This window comes from Polypterus senegalus, chromosome 13 (genome assembly GCF_016835505.1).
Source record: "Polypterus senegalus isolate Bchr_013 chromosome 13, ASM1683550v1, whole genome shotgun sequence".
NCBI classification, from domain to species: domain Eukaryota; kingdom Metazoa; phylum Chordata; class Cladistia; order Polypteriformes; family Polypteridae; genus Polypterus; species Polypterus senegalus.
Genome location: NC_053166.1, coordinates 48968776 through 48994239, shown reverse-complemented (window position 1 = coordinate 48994239; position 25464 = coordinate 48968776). Strand labels below are relative to the sequence as shown.

The following is a 25464-nucleotide window of genomic DNA, read 5'->3' as shown; positions in this document are numbered from 1 at the left end:
GTGGTGGAGAGTGTGCTTTGTGCACTGTGGAAGAAAAATAAAGTCAACATTTGGACTTTTACCTGGTGTCTGGAGTCGTGGACAGGGGTTCAAGGGAGCGAGAGCGCCCCCTATCGTTCACAATATAAACTGCTCAAAAAAATTAAAGGAACACTTTGAAAACACATCAGATCTCAATGGGAAAAAGAAATCCTCCTGGATATTTATACTGATATATACTGGGTTATGTGTTAGGATCGAAAGGATGCCACATCGTTTGATGGAAATGAAAATGATCAACCTACAGAGCTCTGATTTCAAAGACGCCCCAAAAATCAGAGTGAAAAAATTATGTGGCAGGCTAGTCCATTTTGCCAAAATTTAATTGCAGCAACTCAAAATTGTACGCAGCACTTTGTATGGTCCCTGTGTTCATGTATTCATGCCTGACAACATCGGTGCATGCTTCTAATGAGATGACAGATGGTGTTGTGGGGGATCTCCTCCCAGATCTGGACCAGGGCATCACTTAGCTCCTGGAAGTCTGAGGTGCAACCTGGTGGCATTGGATGGACCAAAACATAATGTCCCAGAGGTGTTCTATTGGATTTAGGTCAGGAAAGTGTGGTGGCCAGTCAATGGTTTGAATTCCTTCATCCTCCAGGAGCTGCCTGCATACTCTCACCACATGAGGCCAGGAATTGTCGTGCACCAGGAGCCACTGTACCAGCATAGGGTCTGACAATGGGTCGAAGGATTTCATCCTGATACCTAATGGCAGCCAAGGTGCCTTTGTCAAGCCTGTAGCGGTCTGTGTGACCCTCCATGGATATGCCTCCCCAGACAATCATTAACCCACCACCAAACTGCTCATGCTGAATGATGTTACAGGCAGCATAATGTTCTCCATGGCTTCTCCAGACCCTTTCACTTCTGTCACGTGCTCAGGGTGAACCTGCTCTCATCTGTAAAAAGCACAGGGCACCAGTGGTGCTTCTGCCAGTTCTGGTATTCTATGGCGAATGCCAATCGAGCTGCATGCTGCTGGGCAGTGAGCTCAGGGCCCATTAGAGGACATGGGGCCCTTGGGTCACCCTCATGAAGTCTTTCTGGTTGTTTGGTCAGAGACATTCACACCAGTGGCCTGCTGGAGGTCATTTTGTAGGGCTCTGGCAGTGTTCATCCTGTTCCTCCTTGCCCAAAGGAGCAGATACTGGTCCTGCTGATGGGTTGTGGACCTTCTTTGGCCCTCTCCAGCTCTCCTAGAGTAACTGCTTGTCTCCTAGAATCTCCTCCAAGCCCTTGAGACTGTGCAGGAGACACAGCAAACCTTCTGGCAATGACACGTATTGATGTGCCATCCTGGAGAAGTTGGACTACCTGTGCAACCTCTGTAGGGTCCAGGTATCGCCTCATGCTTCCAGTAGTGACACTGACTGTAGCCAAATGCAAAACTAGTGAAGAAACAGTCAGAAAAGATGAGGAGGGAAAAATGTCAGTGGCCTCCACCTGTTAAACCATTCCTGTTTTGGGGTCATCTCATTGTTGCCCCTCTAGTGCATCTGTTGTTAATTTCATTAACACCACAGCAGCTGAAACTGATTAACAACCCCTTCTGCTACTTAACTGACCAGATTAATATCCCATAAGTTTCATTGACTTTATGCTATACTCTGATTAAAAAGTGTTCCTTTAATTCTTTTGAGCAGTATATATATATATATATATATATATATATATATATATATATATATATATATACACACGTGGACAAAATTGTTGGTACCCTTCAGTCAATGAAAGAAAAACTCAAAATGGTCACAGAAATAACTTTAATCTGACAAAAGTAATAATAAATAAAAATTCTATGAAATTTAACCAATGAAAGTCAGACATTGATTTTCAACCATGCTTCAACAGAATTATTTAAAAAATAAACTCATGAAACAGGCCTGGACAAAAATAATGGTACCCCTAACTTAATATTTTGTTGCACAACCTTTTGAGGCAATCACTGCAATCAAACGATTCCTGTAACTGTCAGTGAGACTTCTGCACTTCTCAGCAGGTATTTTGGCCCACTCCTCATGAGCAAACTGCTCCAGTTGTCTCAGGTTTGAAGGGTGCCTTTTCCAGACAGGAATGTTTCAGCTCTTTCCAAAGATGCTCGATAGGATTGAGGTCAGGGCTCATAGAAGGCCAATTTAGAATAGTCCAATGTTTTCCTCTTAGCCATTCTTGGGTGTTTTTAGCTGTGTGTTTTGGGTCATTGTCCTGTTGCAAGACCCATGACCTGCGACTGAGACCAAGCTTTCTGACACTGGCCAGCACATTTCTCTCTAGAATCCCTTGATAGTCTTGAGATTTCATTGTACCCTGCACAGATTCAAGACACCCTGTGCCAGATGCAGCAAAGCAGCCCCAGAACATAACAGAGCCTCCTCCATGTTTCACAGAAGGGACAGTGTTCTTTTCTTGATATGCTTCATTTTTCTGTCTGTGAACATAGAGCTGATGTGCCTTGGCAAAAAGTTCAATTTTTGTCTCATCTGTCCATAGGACATTCTCCCAGAATCTTTGTGGCTTGTCCACATGTAGTTTGGCAAATTCCAGTCTGGCTTTTTTATGATTTGTTTTCAACAATGGTGTCCTCCTTGGTCGTCTCCCATGAAGTCCACTTTGGCTCAAACAACGACGGATGGTGCGATCTGACACTGATGTTCCTTGAGCTTGAAGTTCACCTTGGATCTCTTTAGAAGTTTTTCTGGGCTCTTTTGTTAACATTCGTATAATCCGTCTCTTTGATTTGTCATCAATTTTCCTCCTGCGGCCACGTCCAGGGAGGTTGGCTACAGTCCCATGGATCTTAAATTTCTGAATAATATGTGCAACTGTAGTCACAGGAACATCAAGCTGCTTCGAGATGGTCTTATAGCCTTTACCTTTGACATGCTTGTCTATAATTTTCTTTCTAATCTCCTGAGACAACTCTTTCCTTCGCTTCCTCTAGTCCATGTTGAGTGTGGTACACACCATGTCACCAAACAACACAGTGACTACCTGGAGCCCTATATATAGGTCCACTGACTGATTACAAAATTGTAGACACCTGTGATGCTAATTAGTGGACACACCTTGGATTAACATGTCCCTTTGGTCACATTATTTTCAGTCTTTTCTAGGGTACCATCATTTTTGTCCAGGCCTGTTTCATGAGTTTATTTTTTAAATAATTCTGTTGAAGCATGGTTGAAAATCAATGTCTGACTTTCATTGGTTAAATTTCATAGAATTTTTATTTATTATTACTTTTGTCAGATTAAAGTTATTTCTGTGACCATTTTGAGTTTTTCTTTCATTGACTGAAGGGTACCAACAATTTTGTCCACGTGTGTATATATATATATATATACACATACATACAGTAGGAATATCACTCCCCCAGTTCCCCTTCCAAAGTTCACATGCAGCTCCAAAGTTCCAGCCCCTGTTGGCAGCAGGTGAAATGAAGAGTATAATTCTTCCCCAATCAGTGAAAGTCTTAACTGTTAAATGCTCTAGAGTCAGTTTGCACCATGATAAAGAAAAATAAGGTCTTCATGAGCTCACCCGAGTCCATGAGAAATAACGGAAAGCCAAATTCACAACTCAAAACTAAATCACTGACTTCCACCTAACAGTCAGGTCTTTAGGAGCTACAGGACCTCTTCTCATGGCCCGGGCAGAGACTGATCTGTTTAGTCCGATTTTTCCCATCTTCTTCTTGGCTGTCATTCTCTGCTTTTAAAATGGCGCACTTTATGCAAATTGCTCTCAGAATTTGCACTGTCAATCACAGTTTGTAAGTACTATCCACACAAGCAAACCCGATCGACAGCAGAAACAAACATTACTTCTATTTATGTGGCAGCACTACAACCCTCTTTAGATTTTGTAATTCTTTCTTATTGAGGTTAAATAGTTTATTAATACATTATATTATCTTGGTTTAAAAGTAAATTTTATTTACCTACTGTATATCCAAAGTTACTTCAGCCACATGCTCAACCTCTTTGAAGACTTTGATCTCACAGAACTTTCTAGTATGTGTGTTTATGTAGTGTAAAATACATGTTTGTACTCTGAGCCTGTACTTACTGACAAGTGCTACACTAGAATAAACTGAATTGAATTCTGATCTCATCACATTCCTGGCTGGTGCTTGCCTTCAACTTTATATTGGTAAGATAGGTTCTGCCACTTAACAGTCTTGTAATGGAAAAAGTAGGGTCAAAAAGTAGATGGGGGGGATTGGTGGGGGTTGAGACTGTGATCAGATTTCTATCAGAAATAAGAATTGACACAGAGAGTTACAGTGCTAGGGGTCACTGTAAACCCTGTTAAAAAATGAGTACTTGGAATGTAAAGAAGATACAAGTGACAGCATACCATTCAGACTATTAGCATAAGTACTGTAATAGTAAGACATAAATATGAATGCCTTAGACTAAATATTTAGGTGTATGTTAGCATACAGTTTATTTATTGCTGGTTCCCTCATGAGACAGCAGTTTTACCATTCTGTTAAGGCTTTGGGTACTATCAGTTTTTTTTCTTTGCTCCAATAAGCTTTATATTTTGCTCTTTGTTGATTTAATTTTATTCTTTAACCCTATCTCAATCATTATAATTGTGAATTTTTTCATGTGTATTAAAAATTGCATAGGAACAGTGAATGAGCAAGGCTTTTGAACTGAGGGAGGCGAGCTTGTCAGTGAGCCCACCTCAGCGAACACCTTCCACCAGGCTAATTAACACCCTGCGCAAATCACACACAAATTTCAAGTATGTCACAGAAAAACAATAAGAGGCCTTATGTTATCAGGGTTGAGTGTCTGATTTTGGAACCAATGTACTTTGATTGAGCAGCTTTCCTTGAGTGCTAAGCCTGAATGATGGTACTAAGTTAGCATTGTTAGCATTGACAAATAGTTTTTCTTAGCACTGGTAAATTTTTATGGGTCAGTGATACTGTTTTTTTCGCCTTACTTGCTGCAAGTTAATCTCTCCCTCATTGTTGTTGTTTTCATCTGCGTCCATCGTGCTGTTTTCAGTCTTCATCTTCATCATTTGAGCTTTCCTCCTTCCTCTCACATTTTTCTGTGTGATATGCACGGTTGCTTTCTTCATTGGTCAGTCTGTCTCTTTTCCCCTCTGTCACTTTACTCTTCTTGCTGCATTTTGTCACTGTAGCTTTGACCAGTTGGAATTCTTGGTTCACTTGAATCAAAAATGTGCATGGGCAGAATTAAAGTTGAAATAAAAAGAACACTTTTGGTGATTATTGTGCTCCAAAATAATTCTGACTTTTGCTTTCCCATTTTATAACAGGATAGCTTAATTATTTATATAAGCCTTTACATTAAGATTTAATAGAATGTGATTAAAGAGATTTTATTTTTTTAATAACTTTTTTTTTACCCTAACAAAGCAACCCCCTCCTCACACTGTGCTGCATTTGCTACTGCATGAGAAAAACAACATCAGATGTGGCTGTTATCTGTATTTTTCACAAGTTAAGCACGTGTAGTACTTTACTTGTTTTACCTGTAATCCAACATAGCGCTTTGACGTCATCTCCCTGTAAAAAATCTTGCAGCTTTGGTTTTTTTCTCAGTTATTTAATGGTAAATAATGCTTCCTGCTTTCTTAATAAAAGCTTGAAAGAATACTTTTTTCATAAGCAAATTCCATCCATCCATTATCCAACCCACTATATCCTAACTACAGGGTCACGGGGGTCTGCTGGAGCCAATCCCAGACAACACAGGGCGCAAAGCATAAAAAAAACCTCGGGCAGGGTGCCAGCCCACCGCATCATAAGCAAATTTGTTTTGTATTATTATTTTCGTTGTATTAAAAATGTAACTGATCACAAGATAATTAACAGGATATATATAATAACCAATGGTCTGATCCACCACAACAGTATCCCACCGCCACATTAATATTTGATTAATTTTCCTAACACAATAGTTGTAAATAAATTAACGCAAATACTTCTCTCCCTTCAGTGCGCTTACCCATTCCAACTATCTGTCAAGCCTGCTTTTCTCTGTGAAATGTGATAGCAGTAAGGCCTTCTTAGAAGAGAATTAAATCAAACATAAATCATTACACTTTCAGTAGATGTACACAATGCACTGCAGGTAATGGCAAATTACCACCCGCTCTGTCACCTTCACCCAGTGTTTTCAGTTATAGCCTTTCATCATTATGTCTTGTAAAGCATCCAAACATTATTTCAGCACTTTAATAAAGTCAATGGAATGTCAATTGAAAATGAAAGATTTACACTGTACAAAATGGATTTTTTTTGTAATTTTCTCAATCTAAATATTATTACACACCCATAACATTATTTGAGTAATACCAAAAATGGTAGAAGATGAAGGTAACAGTATAAACTACAAACAGGAAGAAAAAATAGTTTTGATTTTTGTTTTTTGAGGTTTTTTAGTTATTATCACATGCTGCAGATAACTCCAGATAAGTTAGAAAACAGATTCAGACATCCATCCATTTCCTAACCCACTTATCAAAATCATTTCAGTTAATTCAATGTATTTATACTGTACAGCAGAAAACAGGCTCAGAGCAATCACAATTATTTACAAATGCAGTACAGAAGTATAAACATATACCCATACAGTATTTATACTGCATACATGTAGTAGAAAGATCGATAAAGTTTTGTTAAAATGTAACAGAAGTCACACAAAGAAAAGATTCAGCTAATAAATGTCCAAAATTTGAATAATAAGCCTCCCAGAGTGTTCGCCATCCCTAGCACAATTAACGTCAGGGGTTGCCTCCGTCATAGTGGGGGTTTACCACTTTTGGGGCCTTGCATTTAAGGTTTAGCAAGATTCTGGCAGTAAATGTACCACATAGGAAGTGTTTTTGATATGGGAAGAAAGAGAGGGAGATTAGAGCAAGCTAATGAAATAAAAACTGGTAAACCTAAAGGCATTCACAAATCATGTTCAAAAATGTTCAACTTGCTCTGACCAGGGGCCTCATGTATAAATGGTGCATGCGCACAAAAATGTTGCGTCAGAACGCTTCCACATTCATATCGCTATGTATAAAACCTAAACTTGGCGTAAAGCCACGCACATTTCCAAGGTAGCTCATACCCTGGTGTACGCAAGTTCTGTGCTTGGTTTTGCAGACTGGCGGCACCCAGCATCAAAGCACTGCTACTGTTCCTGTGTGGTTACCCTTTCTTTTTTAGATCCACATCCCTGATGCGGCTTTATAAATACACTGAAATTATTGTTGTTTATTAGTTTAAGGCATCTGATTGTAATTAACATGTAACAATATAATGGTCCACAGAATGGTCAAACTATTCTAAATACAATAGCTGCTTTAGCGTTGTTACTCTCACTACACCTTCTTCTTCTTCTTTCAGCTGCTCCTGTTAGAGGTTGCCACAGTGGATCATCTTTTTCCATATTACTGTCACTGCACCACTCGGAGTATTTATATCACTGTATCTGAGTGGGGAATCACAGCTATACAGCAGCTGACTGGAAAGAGAATTATTGGTATACAGCATCAAGCACACGCTGCCTCAGCCATGCTTTCTATTGAACTGCTCTCACATGGCAAACGCTTCAGAGCCTTTCCTGTATGAACCTCATGGTTTTGAAACCGTTTCATCCCAAGAACTATAAACGCACTCAATCAGTCCATCAAGTGCTCCTTGTAGAATGCTTTGTACTAATTAGTACAATGACCTCACTGTAAACTTGCAATACAGTTATAATATTGCACAACCTGAGCCACTTTATAAAGTGCGTATTTACATATAATGACGATATCATTTTTAAGAGGAAATGCAGTAAAATATGTTTATTATATTATACAGATAAAACTTTAACTTCATTTAAATAATCTATATTGTTAATAATTAAACATGTGAGGACATGGTGCTGCAGTGCTAGTGAGGTGCTGGCGCTCTGTTCATGGATTGTTCCTGCCTTGCACTGTATTCTTGCTGGTGCTGGCTCAACACTGGAAGGATAGATGGATGGAATAATTAAACATGTACTATGAAGATATTTCAATGTTCCTTAAAAGTTTTTAAGAATCTGCGTTCTAAGCTTACAGATTACTTAATGTCTATTAGCTACCTGATTGTTTGGCGATTGGGTATTTGGAGAAAGAAAAGTAAGGAAAGGAACTGGGGGTTAGTACATTTGAAACAGACAGTACTGCTACAATAAAGTATTTCATCGAAGCTCATCTTACTTGAGACATGAAAAATCACTGCGTCACCGTGTTCCCACGTTTAATAACATGCTTTAACTCCTATCATCATTAAAATGATATCAGGTATACATCTCAGCATTTTAATTATTCAGAGAGCTGTAATATTATGAATGTAATGGATTCTGTTTCCTGTCGAAGGAAGAGAAAGCCCGGAAGCACGTAGTGATTCACACACATAGAGCACATAGAAGATCAAATATAAAACAAAGCCTTTAGCGTACTACTTTAGTTATGATAGGATTTGAGAAACTAGTAATTAAACGATTTTAAGATGAAGTTCATGATGTTCTACTTTAATGACAAAATAAACTACGTAATTAAAGTGGAAATTTCGAGATTAAAATTTCGTGCTTTTTTCCCCACTGTGTGCCTATTTGTTTTTTCTCTGTACCATGATAAGCTTTCATATGACACTCAGATGGTGGGCTGCGACTTGCCTTTTCACGGCGACTTTGATATCTGACAACTTCTTTTTTTATTTCAAGCACTGTGCGACTTTGTGAATTTGAGCTTTTGAGTTTTTCCACCACGCTATGTCACTCGAACAACTTCTTTTTGTTGTTTATACCACTGTTTAAAAAAACAAAAAGTATGTTTTTCCTTGCCTCCACTTGGTATTTGCTGAAATTCTTCTATTTCCCCCCGTGCTTTTGCCATTGCCTTTTCACGGAACACTGAGCGTAAGGGCTATTTATATTGATTTGCATATTCAAAGATGCGCAATTATGGGAGGAGTTGGGGTGGAACAGCAGACGCGTGCATGTGCGTTACTTTTCACGCTGAGCAGGATTTATGGAGCGGAAGAACGTGGAAGTTGGCGAATGCACAGATTTATGCATCTGGATTTTTTTGTGCGTAAGCACATTTCTGCTTTTGCCCGTACGCCATGTTATAGTGTGAATTCTACGCATAGCGTTATTTATGAGGCCCCAGGTGTAGGTGATACTGAAGAGATTTATACTGTAGGTTCTGTTTGTGCGACTCCGATGAGGTACCATGCCCAGTTTACTGTATGCATCTAGAGTATAACATCTTCATGAAATATCTGTTGTAAGTCTCAAAACATTTCTTCATATTTTTAAAAATGTTATTTAAACACAACAGCACATTGCCTAAGGAAAGATGATATAACCTTGTATTAGTCAGAGAATGTTATAGAAGGATTTGCACAGAACTGACACACAAAAATAGGACATTTATAAGGACAGAGAGAATTGAAGAAAAATGTAAAGAATGAAAAGCCAGTTTGGAAAGAAGATAAACTGCATGCATTTTAAATCAGGGCAAGGCTATAAAAAATTAACAAGGAGATAATCTTAAAATGCAGTGTCAAGCTGTATAAGTATCAAAGTTTGGAATCTGAAAAGGTATAAGTACAAGAATTTTGCAGCACTGTGTTAAAATATGTTTTTGAGAAAAAAAACTGCAACATGCTCTTTTCACTTTAAAATCAGGATAGTCATCATCTGCTACTCTAGAGGTATAGATAAACAATGTTTTAATATTAAGTTTGATGGTCTTGGTTTGTTTATTTTTGCAATATTGTTTAATTTTAAATTTGCACCATTTTACTTTTTTAAATGTATATATATATATTTTTTATTTTCCTAGTTCATTACAAAAGGATGACGATGACTATGAAGATATTGCTGCCAATAAAACATGGGTGTTGACTCCAAAGGTGGTTGAAAGTGATGTCACAAACATTCTAAACAGCCTCCTGAATGGTTACGACAACAAACTGAGACCGGATATAGGAGGTGTGTGTGTTTTACTTAATATATGCGCTTTTTACCATGCTTGTTTTACTTCTCCTGTAGTTTAGCTAAATTAGAATGGACCACAAAAGGAAACACTACAAGTAGGCTAATAAGCAAGTAACACTATGAAGAAATTCTGAGCATTTATGAACTATAACCCCCTCTTAAAGATATTACCTCTGTTATGCACTCCCCTTGAGTAGGTTCATTAACGGATATTAACAAACATAAGAACAGTTTTGAAGAACACAATCTGTCCGACTAACGTGCCTTGTCATTTCAGTTTATATAACTCATCCAAAATAAAATCCAGTTGAAATTTTGAAAGCAAATTGGAAATGCGTTACATTTTAAAGTATTTTGTGAAATTATCCTTAACCATTTTCATCTATGTATTCCATGTTCTTATAGAATGCACTTAATTTAAAGTAACAGCTCGAATTTGACCAGCTAATTCCAATCATAATTTTAAACATCTCCCTTAAATCACCTCTTAATCTTACTTAACCTGAAACCTCTTATGCTTTTGTCATAGCTCATGCTTTGTGGTTCTTCAATCAGTCTAGTAGCCCCACTCTGTAGGACTTTCTTTAAAGTTGTAATGTCTTTTTTGAGCTATAGAGACCAAATCGCTATACAATATTCCAAATGAAGTCTCATAAGTATGCTGAATCATTTAAGCATAACCTTTTTTGACTGGCACTCCTCACAGCAGACTATGTAACTCAACATCTTATTAGCCTTCGTAAATGCTTAATGCTCTCAGTTATGTCCCTTTCACTGCTTGTTTTTGGTTATGTCCACCATTTGCAGCTTTTGTCTACCAATTCCATTTACTGTCTGTTGCATTACAACTTTTATTTTATAATTTTGATAATGTTTTACCATATTGCATGTGTATTTAAATAGGCCACCCATCTTCAGTTATGGTGCTGTTAATGAATCTTTAATGCTATTTATACTTCTGTTTTTTAACTTTCTTCAGCTGTCCTTGACTTAAGGATTTTCCTTGTTGGTTTATGAGCTACTGTTGTTGGCTTTATTTTTTAATAAGTTTTGCCTGCTCCTTTCAATCTTTGCATTTATCCATCCATCCATTTTCCAACCCGTTGAATCTGAACACAGGGTCACAGTGGTCTGCTGGAGCCAATCCCAGCCAACACAGGGTGCAAGGCAGGAACCAATCCCTGGCAGGGCACCAACCCACCGCATTCTATGCATTTATGCCATCCTGTTATTGAGCCATCTGTCTACTAATCTCAATTTTTAGTAATGTCACTGTTGCCCTGTAAAGAACAAGCAAGACCATATTTACTAATGGATCCATTAACAAAAATGTTTAATTATGAATGTCAGTGGTGAGTGGAAGATCCATTTTCGACAGGGTTGAAAACTGAGTGTGCAGCAACATGAGGACCACATACAGAATCACCTCGCATGCTTGTGCATTAAAAAGAATAGACTTGCTCTTCAAGGTTAATAATAAAAGCACTGCAAAGCTTAATTGAATGATGTTGCTTCAGCATATTTTAAAATATATAAAGAAACACAATATAAGGCCGTGTTCAAAAGTAACTCTTTGTCTAGAACAAATAATAGCTGTCTTCCCACATTGAGAGTTACAGCTTCAGCTACGACATTTAAGCATACAATTCTTTATTTTCATCCAGGAAGGTTGTCCTTCTCTGTATGTTAACAATTTGTTGACCTTTGGGTTCAGTTGGATTACTTCACATTCTCACTTAAGGGCAGCTCAATAAGGAGTGCAGGGTTCTCCCTGCACGAAACTTGCATGTTCTCCCCATGCCTGTGTGGGTTTCCTCCAGGTGCTCTGGTTTCCTCCCACTGTCATGCAAGTTAGGGGAATTTGCGACACTAAATTGGCCCGTATGTATATGTGTTTGCCCTGCGATGGTCTGGCGCCCTGCCCAGAATTTGTTTCTGCCCTGTGCCTTATGCTGGCTGGGGTAGGCTCCACCCACTCCATGACAATGGTCTTGATTTAGCAGGTTAGAAAATGATGTAACATTCTCTCTTAAGTGGTAATCTCAGACAATAATTACTAATGCATTACACTACATAGATAATTTGTATAGACTAATTTCTGTGAATGGCACCTGATAGGTTAATATAGTCTAGATCAAATTGTAAATGGAAGAACAGAATGGTTTTACTTTAGCCCTTAAATTAAAGCTGGAAGTGTGCACTTCAATCACATAATGATTGCTTTATTTCAAATCCATTGTGGTGGCGTTCAGAGCCAAACTTATGAAAATTGTGTTACTGTCCAAATACATATGGACATAACTGTATGTGAATTAGGTTAATTTTTGATGGGATATTGGCCATAGATTGGTTGGTTTTGTGATTGTGTGTGTGAACATGTTTAGTGTTGTATTAAGAAATCTTGTCCAGGGTTGATTCCTTCCTTGCACTCAGTGCTCAATGTAGCTTAGGCATCCGGATAATGGTTGGATGGCTAGACATACTGTTGTAAACTATGCATGCTACTGCACTGTTCATCTTTCCACTCTCGTAGTGATTCCCTGCCACTGTGACATTCTTTTATTTTTAACCTTACGAGCACACAGACAACCTGTATCCACATTATTTAGACTTGCATTCTTAATTCCCTGTTGATAAAGTTGTTTACTTGTTTCTGAAAACAAGTCCCGTTTATGTGGCATGAATAAAAATTGCACACTATTGCTGCAGATATGCAGTTGTAGAATCCTGTTAAGAAATGTTTTAATGTTTGAGGTATTGAAACCCATTCTTAATCCCTGTGGTGTCCTATTCTTTGCTTTTTATGACTGGTGTTGCTGCATGTTTTTATAGGCAACTCCTCGGATGACTTTTTTTAAATCTGTCTGAATGAGATGTTGCATTCTCGCTAACTTGTACATTTTTCCTTCTTTTAGTTAAACCAACAATGATTCACACTGACATGTACGTAAACAGCATTGGCCCAGTGAATGCCATCAATATGGTAAGTGTTACCGTCAGTCATATTTTATTCTGCTAAGGAACAGTGAGAAAAAATATTGGATAGGTGTTGATTTTGTGTATTTCACAAATCTTCTATTTTTGTATTGTGTCAAATACACACATACAATTCCATAGATAAGTTTACTTTTTTAAGCTCAAAGTTAAAGATTAAAATAGTGTTTTTACCTGCTGACAGTTTACCTATATTGCTTATAAAACTTATGTGAAATAGAAAGCATTTACCAGGAAAATTAAACCGTAAACTTTCCCTACCTCCATTTTAATTGTCACGGCAAGTCCTAGGAAGCCAGAGACTATCTTCACAGCTTTGGCTCAAGGCAAGAACCAGCCTTAAATAAAGTGTTTTTGTTACCTACATATGTGCAACAACTCTCTGTCACACCTGTCACATTTAGAGTCACCAATCCATATAACAAGAGAGAAAATATGTGTATCAGAAGAAAGCCCACACGAGCAATACAAGAATGTCATTTAAACCCATATCTCTAGAGCTATTCGGCAGCCTCACTAACCACTGCACCACTGTACCTGCCAGACTAATTACCTTTGAATAAAATCTGATTTGGTGGAAATGCCCATCCATTATTTGGTTGCCAATCCATTTCAAGGCTATTGTGATTATATCATTTTGTCTTTTAACCCACCAGTCCAGTTGAGGGTTCTGCAGAGCTATTGCATATACAGACTGACCTGAACCTAGATTGGGGCACCAGTTAACTGCAGGGCACACTCATGCATATTCCCAAATAGCCAATTTAGAGTCTTTGGGATAAAAGATAAAGACAAAGATCAGAGTGCCTGGAGGAGAATTCATAGAGATACTTAGAAAGACATTGAATGGAACAGAACTCTGGATCTATGAGGCAGCTACACCAACTAGTGAAACTCTGTGCTGGTCCTTATAAGTATGGTTTATTTTACATTGTTTTTGTAAGAACAGCACTTCAGATTGCCTTGCTATTAGTTAAACAAAGAAGTCTAAAGGCTGTGTTCAGGCTTGGCAAAAATCATCTCATTGAAGGAATCTTGCTAGCTTTTGGGTCAAGCTCTTTGGTCATTTTATGCTTGTCCTAATGTACTGATGATGAGACACATTATGTACAATAATAATAGGTTTCATGGTCTTTAGTTGATTGCCATTGTCTTTTTTTAATTGTCCATAGTAAAGAGTACACAGTAGAGTGAAAACTAGTATCTCTAGTTTTCTACATTCCTGGTTTTCATTTTAACTGAAACACTTAATACTATGAACTCCCATTCCTGGATGTGTTTTCAATTGAACCCACACACTACTTGAAATATTTGCCAAAGTGTATACAATATTTTTAATGTCTTTATTTTATATGGTTTGCTTGAATTATACATCTAAAATTATTAATTAATCCAAAATTATACAGTGGCCAGTGCTATAACCAAACAGCCCCAAGGATCATAGTTCACTTTCCTGCAAATTTCAGGTTGAAGGTTTGATTCTCGGTGTTTGTTTGGTTGTTTTAGAGTGGTTAAGTGTGCTCCATGATGGTCTGGCATCGCATCCAGAGCAGCTTCCTTCCTTGTGGAAAAGCAGTTTCAGTAAATGAATAGATTAATTATAATATACTGTGTGTATGTATATATATATATATATATATATATATATATATAATATAATAAAAATAATATATCATATAGAGTGTATGTGGAAGACCACAAGACAGTTACAACGTGCCCCAAAAGCCTCCCTATAGAAATGGTTGCATACTGACTTGGCGGGTGTTAGCAATAGTGATCCAAGCAGACCAGAGATGGGGTGCTGAACTGACACACAGGTCAATTCACAGTTATCACAGATGTCCTTTCTCTGCTCTCTCAAGTTCTTGATAATATAAAAGATTTTTTTTCTGATGTTCTGTTTTGTTTGTGGATGTTTACATTTGAAAGCAGCCTTGTCTCACAGCTTAAATAGTGACTGAAAGTTCTATTTCAACCTACAATATTTGTATACTATATGTTTACATTTTTTTGTGAAAATATAGCAGAAAATCACATCAAGTATTTGTTTGCATAGACAAGTAAAGCATAAATGCATTAATTCTGGACTATTTTCATCACATTAAACCTGTTTTACACAGTACTACAATAAGGGGACAGAAATTTAAATGAACGTAATAAAGGTTGTTGTACTAAAATCTGTTTTGGATTTCTCTTGGGGACATATTAAGAGAGCTCATGAGTCAGGGGAAATAGTACAGGATTAAAATTCTGCATTGTTATAACCACATTATGCTGAACATGCAAAAAAGAAAAAAATCTAATATTTACTATATTTCAGAACAAATTAATTTCTAGCAGATCATGAGTCCTTTAAAGGAGCTCATGTGACGAACTGTAACTGGAACCCTGTTACATTTGAATTTATGAACATAGTTTATTTTAGGTTGTTATAAATGAGGCGGGCGGCACGGTGGCACAGTGGGTAGCACTGCTGCCTCGCAGTCAGGAGACCCGGGTTCGCTTTCCCTGCGTGGAGTTTGCATGTTCTCCTCGTGTCTGCGTGGGTTTCCTCCGGGTGCTCCAGTTTCCTTCTGGGTTAGGTGAATTGGCGATCTTAAATTGTCCCTAGTGTGTGCTAGGTGTGTGTGTGTGTATGTGTGTGCCCTGCAGTGGGCTGGCTGCTCAGGGTTTGTTTCCTGCCTTGTGCCCTGTGTTGGCTGGGATTGGCTCCAGCAGACCCCTGTGACCCTGTGGTTAGGATATAGCATGTTGGATAATGGATGGATGGATAACTGAGGCAGCAAAGTAGTCAATTGGGCAGTGTTGCCACCTCATGAATAAAGTTTCCTAGGTTCAGATCCCGATGTTATCTTTGTGGGTTTAAGGCCCACATTTCAAAATGGGAAAATTACTGTAGGTTCATTGGTGATTCCAGATTGGTTCCAGCATGAGAGTGGGTGTATGTGTGAGTGGCCTTGTAATGGACTGGTACCTTGTCCAGGACCGTTTACTACCTTAAGCCCAGTGCTTTAGGGACTGGCTACCTCAACCCTTAACTGAATTGGGCAGAATGGAAGATGTTATGTATTTGGGTACCAATACGTTAATGTATTTTTTTAATATTTTAAAGATGATTATAGTTGATTTTAAAAGCAAGATTTGATGCCATGGCACAGATAGGTTATTAAAGCACATATTTGATTATATTTAATTTTAGGCTTTAATTGGTTATACACTGCCAAACATGGTGCACTATATATGCGTCTTCCCTGGTGTATGAAATTGCAAGATTCATTTCCTTTCTGTTTATTAATTTTTTGATAGCAAGTAGCAGCAACCCAGCAGAAGTTTATGATTTCTAAGTCTTCACAGAAGTTCATATCAGCACATCTTATTCATATAGAGTGTTGTCATAGGAGCAACAGGAATTTCTAGGAGGATGCCTTCAGCTGCTGTAGAGGTACACTTTGGCCCATAAATGGATAAAATATACTGCTTTTGTGCCATATGCATTTTGGCTGTTGGGGCTAATCAAGGTCTGGTAGGGGCCATATAGACAAGCGGGACTTGAAAGCGTAAGAGCCAGCATATGAGAGGGGGCACTGAGCAAGAAAAAATGAGCCAAAAATAAGCGTTTTGGGGGACAAACGAGCTCTGCTTTGCCCATAAGGGGTTATTTTTGCGTGTGTGAGTTTTTTTATTAAAGCTTGAAAAACAAAAAAGCAGAAATATGGATTCATTATGTGCAACATAGGCACAGTTCAAATAGGAAATAGTATTATAGCTTTTGTTTACCTCTCCAGAGATCTGTATTTAATTTTTTTCTTGCAGAGATAGGAAATAAGATTGCCACATCCAATCCCAACACAGTGTACATCTAAATTATGTATGTGATTACAGGTAGGGAGCCTGCGGCACGTATTTATTATTATAGTATTTCCAAAACCCATCACTATTCTTTGGCCTGTTTCTATATTGCCCTTTTAGCGCACTACTAAGAGCCATGGAGATTGTCACTCAGTTTATAACAAATGACTGACTTATTGTATATACATTTTAAATTGGTCATCCAATGATTTTGAATAAAAAAAATACCTGCCTTGCAAGATGGACATCTGTTACATTGGACGCACAATGCATTCCATGCATATGTAGTGATGCGCTGAAATGAACAGCAAGTTCCTGGCTTGTAATCATTGCTGACCAAATAGGGTCCCAACATCCATCTTCTCTCAAATCATGACCTTTCTTGCTTTATAATCTGTCCATAATTAACAATCATTTAAAACACTGGGCAGCAGATTTTAATCTTATTTCACTTTAATCTTCTTGACCTTGGTCATTAAGCACTTTCCCCATATATGTTAATTAAAGCAATTAATACTGTTGACACTGCAACTGCAAGACCAACAAAGCCATATTATATGAAGTGTCTGCTTAGTAGTAATAGATGTTAAATGACATTAAGGATTGGGCTTATCAGGGCTAATTAGCAGTACTTAAACCTAAATAAACAAAATGGTTTAAAATAAAAGAGATATATGAACAGTAAGGATTTTTTAAGGTTTATTTTTTTTATTGCAAGATAAGAATAATCAAAGAGACACAATCATGGAATCTTTACAACCTGTTCTCATTGCACTCTTCTATACTGTACTCATTTTCTGTCCCATATATTCAAGTTCCCTTTGTTGGTTTTACAATTTGTCAAAATCTGTCAAAAGATTTTTCACATTAGCTACAGTATGATTTTTTTTGTGATAAGTATTCACTCCATTTGAATGATAATAATACCACATAGGTTTCTTTAAATTGGGTGGTGAGTAAACAGTAACAGTAATTTCAGGAAAAGCAACACTAACTTCTATTACACAAGACAATATAAAGTACATTAAAAAGATAAATGAACATAAAAAAATCTAACAATATCAGGAACAAATTTCCTTTTCTAAAAGGAAAGCACACAGTCCACACTCTAAAAGTCCATTAAAAACAAGGATTGGAGGATACAACCTTTAGTGGTGAGAGTCCAGTTTGTTCTCAGTGTTACCCCAACAACTAATCATCCAACTGTCTATGGATGCACTTTGTTCACCGGGCACTCGTTTCCCAACAGAAGTTTTGTCAAAATCGTGGAATCCCTGTCAGCGTCTCTTCGTCGTTCCTTTTTTTCCACTCTGGGCCCCTTGTGTTGCTGTGATCTAGGAACGCCTCATTTCTCGTCTGCCAGCTTTGCTCGGCCCTTTCATGCGGCTTCCCTCTCTCGCTGGACCCACAACCGGCGTCTTCTTATGGAGCTGTCTCTTCCTCCCTGGAAGTAAGTGTTTTGCTGTCTTGTACCTCACGTCATGCCAGCCACATAACCTTGTCTGTCTGCGAGCCCCTGTGCTCTGTCCGAGTGTCTTAGCAGCATTCTCAGAGGACTGTCCCTCTTTCTGCCTTCTCCTGCCCAGAAGTTTAAATCTCCTTCAGTCCCATTGTCAGTCCCGGATGATGGATTAAACAATGGCACATCCAAATTTCCTGGGTTTAACAAATATTGTTAACAAAATGTATTGTTAGCAATTATCAATGAGTACACAGCTGATTAGAAACCAATATTCTCAGACATGTTAATTTCCAAGTCAGGTATATACAAACATTTTCCAAGGAAGGAGCAGTTCTTTTATCACAATTTTGTATTGTTTGTATATTTGACCAGTTAAAACTTCAAAGTGGTGATTCTTGTGCAAGACAGCAAACACCGATATCCTGTAGACAACCATGACAATAATCAGTAATGGGATTACCCAGGAAATTTGCCTTTTAACTTCTCACCCCAGTCCCAACAATGGGTGCCTATTGCCTCTTCATCTGCTGTGTTTTAAATTTAATATTTACATGTCCCTTTGCCTAAGAGAGAAAGAGTATAAAAAAATGTCCCCCTCTGGCAGATATAGGGATAAAAACCACCCGAGCAGAGGTTAGCACACAGTGTACTGTATATCTGAACATCATTTTTCATTGGTGAACCTTACGATACATAAGTGGGAATTATCTAAACAAAAGGGCTAGCTTTATAAAACTGATAAAACTGTAGCTCAAACTGCCATGGGTCATCTTTTGACTGATCTTCAGACTAGTAAACACATCAATTTTGCTAACTCATTTTTTCTTCCTTTTTTTTTTCTTTTACCAATTTTTAACAGGAATATACAATTGACATATTTTTTGCCCAGACCTGGTATGACAGACGCTTGAAATTTAACAGCACAATGAAAGTTTTGCGACTTAACAGTAATATGGTGGGAAAGATCTGGATACCGGACACATTCTTTCGAAACTCAAAAAAGGCTGATGCTCATTGGATAACAACACCCAATCGAATGCTTCGCATTTGGAATGATGGGAGGATACTTTATACACTGAGGTATGCTTTGTGGTTGCTTAATGAATAATTTGAATAGACAGGTAATAAAAAAATGAAATAAAATTAATTACAAGAATGATGAGTTGACTTATTTTTAAGTGCTGGAAAATGTGTGTTATTTTAAATTGTCAACTGAGAAAAGTAAAGTTATGAATTAAGTATATTCAGGGTTTTGCAAAATTTGCTCATTTTGATGTTTAGGTAAGTGCAAAGAGTTGTTACCATTCTAACTTTAGCAACTCATAAAGTATGTATAAGTGGTGTGCCTGAGGTACTGCTACTGCTTTTATATTTCAAAGCATAAAATAAGAATGTTTAGCTGCTCAAGGATCACTAAAGATGTTTCCATATGTATTGCATTCTATATCTGGACATAGACATTCAAGTTAGATGGTACCTGGCATACGTTACTGTTGGCCTTAGTTGTAATTAAGTATTAATCAATCCAGAATTAAACAATGTTTATAGTAATTGAAGCATTATGATGAAAGATAAGTTGCAATATATCATACAGTACATTAAATGGACTTCTTCATAGATTTTTCCATTCCTTCAATAATATAACAAGCAAAAGGGGGGCATTCATTCCAACTGGTTCATTTGTTTGCCAAATTTTCCCATCAGTTTTTTGAAGGCTACGACTTGATAGTTTCCTGTGAGTTCCATGACCCTTGTGTGAAGAAATGTTTCCTGGCTTCTGTTTAAAATACACCTGGCTCCCCTTATTTTCTAGCATTGTCCTGAAATATGTGATTCAGTATTTGACTGAAATGTTATTTCTGGATCACATTTATGGTTATATATATATACAAATTATGAAGACCTGGATTAGGTCTCTGTTTAGCCTGTTTTTGAGGATTACACTGTTTTGTTTGCCTTAGACTGTCAATATCAGATGTGATGTTTTGTTCAGGAGCGCTTGATTCTCTTCGTAGTTTCTAGTACTACTATGTTCTTTTTACCATGCAAACAGCACTTCTCCCTTTTCTGCACTGACTTGAAAGTTTAGGTATTTACCAGTTTAGCTCTTTCTGAAGACATTTTTTGTAAGTGAGTGTCATCGCTGTTTGCTATCACACAAATATTGGTGTAAGCAGCAATATTTATTAAAAAATTATGATGTAAGGATGTGTGACCCTGTATAGGCAGGTTAACCAGAACTTTTGGATGTTGGAAATTTGACGGAGCATTTTGCCCATGATGTGATTTTTGTTGAAATTATTAAATGATCAGGAAGGGAGACAAAACACAGGGATCCTAGTTTTGATTTTATGCTTACATTTTTAGGTTAACAATTGATGCAGAATGCCAGCTAAAGCTGAACAACTTCCCAATGGATGAACATTCATGTCCTCTGGAATTTTCAAGCTGTAAGTTTTTCCTGTGTTTAACTTCTTTTTATTTTTTCTGTGGGCCAGATGTGTAGGATTGAGTGTGTTTGCTGAAGAGACAGTATTTAATTAACCCAAGAACAGATATATAGGGTGTATGAAGAAGAATGTGCTTATCTGTCATCATCTGGTTTTGAACTCTGTCCTGCCTGATTGAAACTTTGGGAAGGCTACTTATAGAATTGTTTATTTTTGTATTGTAAGAGGTGAAAATAATGTCATCTCAAACACTTAGTCATGTGTAGGTTAAATCCTTGGTGTTCCACCTGGATAGGGAAATTGCGTAAACAGCAGCAGAATATATCTGGATTGTAGCTCATTCCCTTGTTGGCTTACTAAAAGATTATTGTATGTGTACAGACTGAAGTGATGAGTTATACCTAGGAAATGGAAATAGATTGTATTTAGAGTTCATATAGGAAATCACAGCAGGCAGAATGAACTAGGTTTGTATTCTCGTTCTTTGAAATTGACATGAATCATTCAAACTGATTTATTTGCTTTTTTTGACTTGTTAGAAATTTAGTGAATTTATCTGAGAAAGTGACCATATATATGCTGTGGATATTGCATATAGAATTATTTGTATATTAATTTTATTGAATTTATTATGCTATTGCAGATGGTAGTATATTTTTGGGGACAGAATATTCTGTATGCGACTGGAGCCTAGTCTTTCTGTAAGCAGAGACCAAAGGTTAAGGGTATAAGGAATTTGGGTCCTGATTTTTAAAAGTTATGTATGCATTTTTCTTTCTGTTTATATTTTGTTTTATTTACTATGGGCACTGTTGTTTTAAGATGATCAGGGTGTGGGAGAACTGTCATAGAGACATGAGATATCTTTAGGTAGCGAAGGCAGAGGAATACGGGAATGCCAGCAGACAGAAACAGTGCACCCCTTGTCCCACAAGTGTAAAAGTGTGAAAGTCCCTGATGCTAGGGCAGCATTTAAAGATTCATCAAGGCTAAAGTCTTATTCAGCCTAGGTCTGAGAGGTGAGTTGGGGCTCAGACCTAACTAGCTGGAAGAAGAGAGCCCAGGGTGCAAGCAGCAAGAAGGAAAAAGAGAGAATGATTTGGGGGGACGTGGGTAGGGTATGGTTTCTTATGATGGGAGTATTTGATGCTGCTTTGGTGAGACTGGCCACCTTACCTGATAGACAGGTATCAACAGCCTGTATAGTTAGGCCCTGTGTGGCTAGGTTTTGTTCTTTTGTCTTTTGATTGCTACTCTGTTATATCTCTTTTTATCCTGCTCTTCTTTTTAGTTCTTTAATGTATGTATCAATTTAGGTTTATCTTTTTATAAGTAAAATGGTTCCTGGAATAGTATTCCTTAATGTAATGTCTGCACTGGACAATTATTAAGGTGACTCTTCCCACACATAATAAAACTGAGAAAGTATGAATCATAGAACAGATCAGCTGTGTCGCCTTTATTTTGAAATGTTCTTTAGTAATAACCACCCTTGTACAATGCTAATATGAAAATGTAGTTCTACCCAACCTAGTAAAAATGAATATTTGGTTGATTCACTTGTTTATTGTGCACAGATGAGAGCAGCTTTTCTCAACTTCAGTTTGTATTTAGCTGAACCTTGAACTTTTAAATGTAGCACAAGTTACTTTAATGCTGTTCAAAGAAATGTTGAGTTACTCAGTCGCAATGTGATTCTATCTTCTACATAAAAATGTATACTTATTTGTTTTGGACAGTGTTTTCTTTAACATTTTTATATTAAAATAGGATTAGTGCAGTGTTGCATTTCCAAACAAATGATATGCAGTTTAATTAAAGGAACAAGACAGTCAATGTACATAAAAAGATCTTACTGTGTCTGTGCATTTCAGGGTAATTGTTTCTTTAAAATGAAGTATTTGTCACCGATATTTGCAGTTTTTTTAATAAAAGGAGAGTATTGCATAAAAAGTCCCTATTTAAAATGTGTTTCAGTACTAATTTGTAGATACTATAATTTAAATAATTTCAATCTAAATAACGTTTAGTTGCACAATAAAAAAGGACCACAGCAGTTTTGATGCTTCAGATTAATTAAATAGTAACTAGAAGGTATGTGGGCTGCTGTGTCTTTTAGTGGGTAGTGAAGCACCCTTTGCAGTTTCCACAGAGATCATAAAACAGTTGTAAGCATCAATATTAGCTTAATGTTTGGTTAAAGGTTTGAAGGTGATTATTATAACTGGGTTGTTTGCTCATATAAATACAATACTTTAACAGCACCATTTTCATGTGAATTGAGCTAATCATAAGACCCAGTTAAAGGACTCCAAATAATGAAAGTCTCTATTCTTGTAAGGACTCATGGAAGAATCACCTTCAACCTGTTTTAAGTACTGTAATTGTGTAGACTGTTACCAAAATGAGTAACAAAGTAATGGACACACCTAAGTAAAAGTACACTGAGCTACCATCAGTTGCCAGGACAACTTCAGTGCATCTTGGCACAGATTCTGTATGTGTCAGTAACTGTAATGCAGAGAGGTGACACCATTCTTCCATGAAGACCATTTGGCTTTCTTGAACATCTTTAGTAGAACACTTTTTATGTATTTTGAAACTTAGTTAGTTATCACGGAGTCTGTCCAAGATGGCTACATTTCTGCTTTTGATGGTTTCTGGGAGGAAGACACGCCCAGATGGACCCTGGAAGTGACATCATGGTGGAAGGCCCGTCAGTCTTCCTTTCTGTACAGGGGAAAGGAGGAGAGAAATCATCATTGCTTAGTGCCCTTGTTTGTTCTGGGGGAGTAGTGTAATCATCCAAGCCCTTAATTTGTTCCCCAAGTGCACATGTGTGACAAGTGACATTTAAAACTTGGCTTGAAATTTTGAAAAAAAGTAGTTAGATTGTACTTGTGAGCTTTGTTGAGCTGAATAGCCTGTCCTCGTAAAACTTTTTTCTAATGTTCTAATATAAAATTTATAAATGAACTGAGTGGCATAGATTCTTCACTGTTCAATATCCATCCATCCACCCTTCAACCCACTATATCCTAACTTCTACGGGGGTCTGCTGGAGCCAATCCCAGCCAATACAGGGCGAGAGGCAGGAAACAAACCCTGGACAGGGTGCCAGCCCACCGCAGGGCGTGCACACACACCCACACACCAAGCACACACTAGGGACAATTTAGAATCACCAATACTCATTAACCTGCATGTCTTTGGACTATGGGAGGTAACCCACGCAGACACAGGGAGAACATGGGAGTACCTGGGAAGCGAACCCGGGCCTCCTAACTTCGAGGCAGCAGTGCTACCCACTGCGCCACCATGCCGTCCACTGTTCAATATCCTTAGGTTAATTTGAGTCATGCATTCTTTATTTCAACCATCTTCTTAACCTGATTATTACAATTCAGTTTTGCTGAGAGCCTATTCTGGCAGCATGTGGACAAAAGGCAGGATTGGAACCAGTACATCCTGGACATGTAGTTTTAAAGCACAAGCTCACTCTGCCAATCAGGCTCATTTAGAGGCACTGATTAATTAAAATGTAATTAAAAATTAAAATAGTGTACCTCGCGTGTCACCTTGAGAAAACACACTGCAAGCAGGTGGAGTGGGCAAACAGCATGCAGACAGTGATTGGTATATGGTTTTAAATTTAATTTTTTAGAGGTGTAAGATACTGTGCTATCTGGAAATGTAAGATACTATGCTGTCTACTAAGACAGGTGTGTGAGAGAGTATACTCTGTGATGATGTCAAGGCCATCAGAACTGTGATTTTGTCTTTTATAACCAACCTTAGATTCCCAGAGTTATATTCCGTTCAGGGTTGATTTTTTACTGAAGTTGATTTCTTTCTCTATTTCTATGTCAATTGGCCATATCTAATTTATAATGGATTTTATATTGTTATTATATTTATATTTTTAATGTTAATTATGTTGAGTCTGCTCTGTTTTACTGTCTGGTAAAATAAACTTGAGTGTTGATAAATTTAATTTTGCTCAATTTAGCAGTTTACTGTTGATGCATTATCATTGTAAGTTAGTGTAAGTACTATGAGCTTGTGCTAAGTAAAGAATGCCACAGTATACAAAAATAAATTTTATTGAACTGAAGTACTGGTGTCTCATCTAAAGCTGACTCTGCTTAGATGGGCTAAAGGTCCCTGCAAATGATTAATTGAGCTTAGAAAATGGAACAATCATAAATTTAGCTTTACAAGATCTAATTGATTATATCTGCGGTGGGCTGGTGCCCTGCCCAGGGTTTGTTTCCTGCCTTGTGCCCTGTGTTGGCTGGGATTGGCTCCAGCAGACCCCCGTGACCCTGTAGTTGGGATATAGCGGGCTGGATAATGGATTGATGGATAATTGATTATATTGATATGTTGGCTAAGAAATCTATTATTGTATTAGTGGTCCATCTACATCTTATGTGCATTCACTAATGTCACTTTATCAAAAGAATGTAAATGTATAAGAGCAGAAGGAGAAAACGGAAGTGAGAACCTTTATTGCTTAAGTGAAAAGCTTAACTCTCCTGGCATGACACAAGGAATTATAACAGAAATAAAAGAGTTTAACACAGTAGGGTTGTATTGCTATTGGTAAAAGAAGTATATCATTGTAGAGTTGCACAAAGGTCTC

The 25464-nt window shown here is 37.6% G+C and overlaps 1 protein-coding gene across 2 annotated transcripts in view; it reads left to right on the top strand.

The window, feature by feature from the left end:
* Positions 1-25464, top strand: part of gabrg2 (gamma-aminobutyric acid type A receptor subunit gamma2) — a 167148-nt gene that overhangs the window by 71649 nt on the left and 70035 nt on the right. For both annotated transcript variants that reach the window (XM_039774767.1, XM_039774766.1), the window contains exons 2-5: positions 9910-10058; positions 12980-13047; positions 19229-19449; positions 20737-20819. In XM_039774767.1, coding sequence (XP_039630701.1) covers positions 9910-10058; positions 12980-13047; positions 19229-19449; positions 20737-20819 — 521 coding nt within the window. The remainder of the gene's footprint in view (positions 1-9909; positions 10059-12979; positions 13048-19228; positions 19450-20736; positions 20820-25464) is intronic.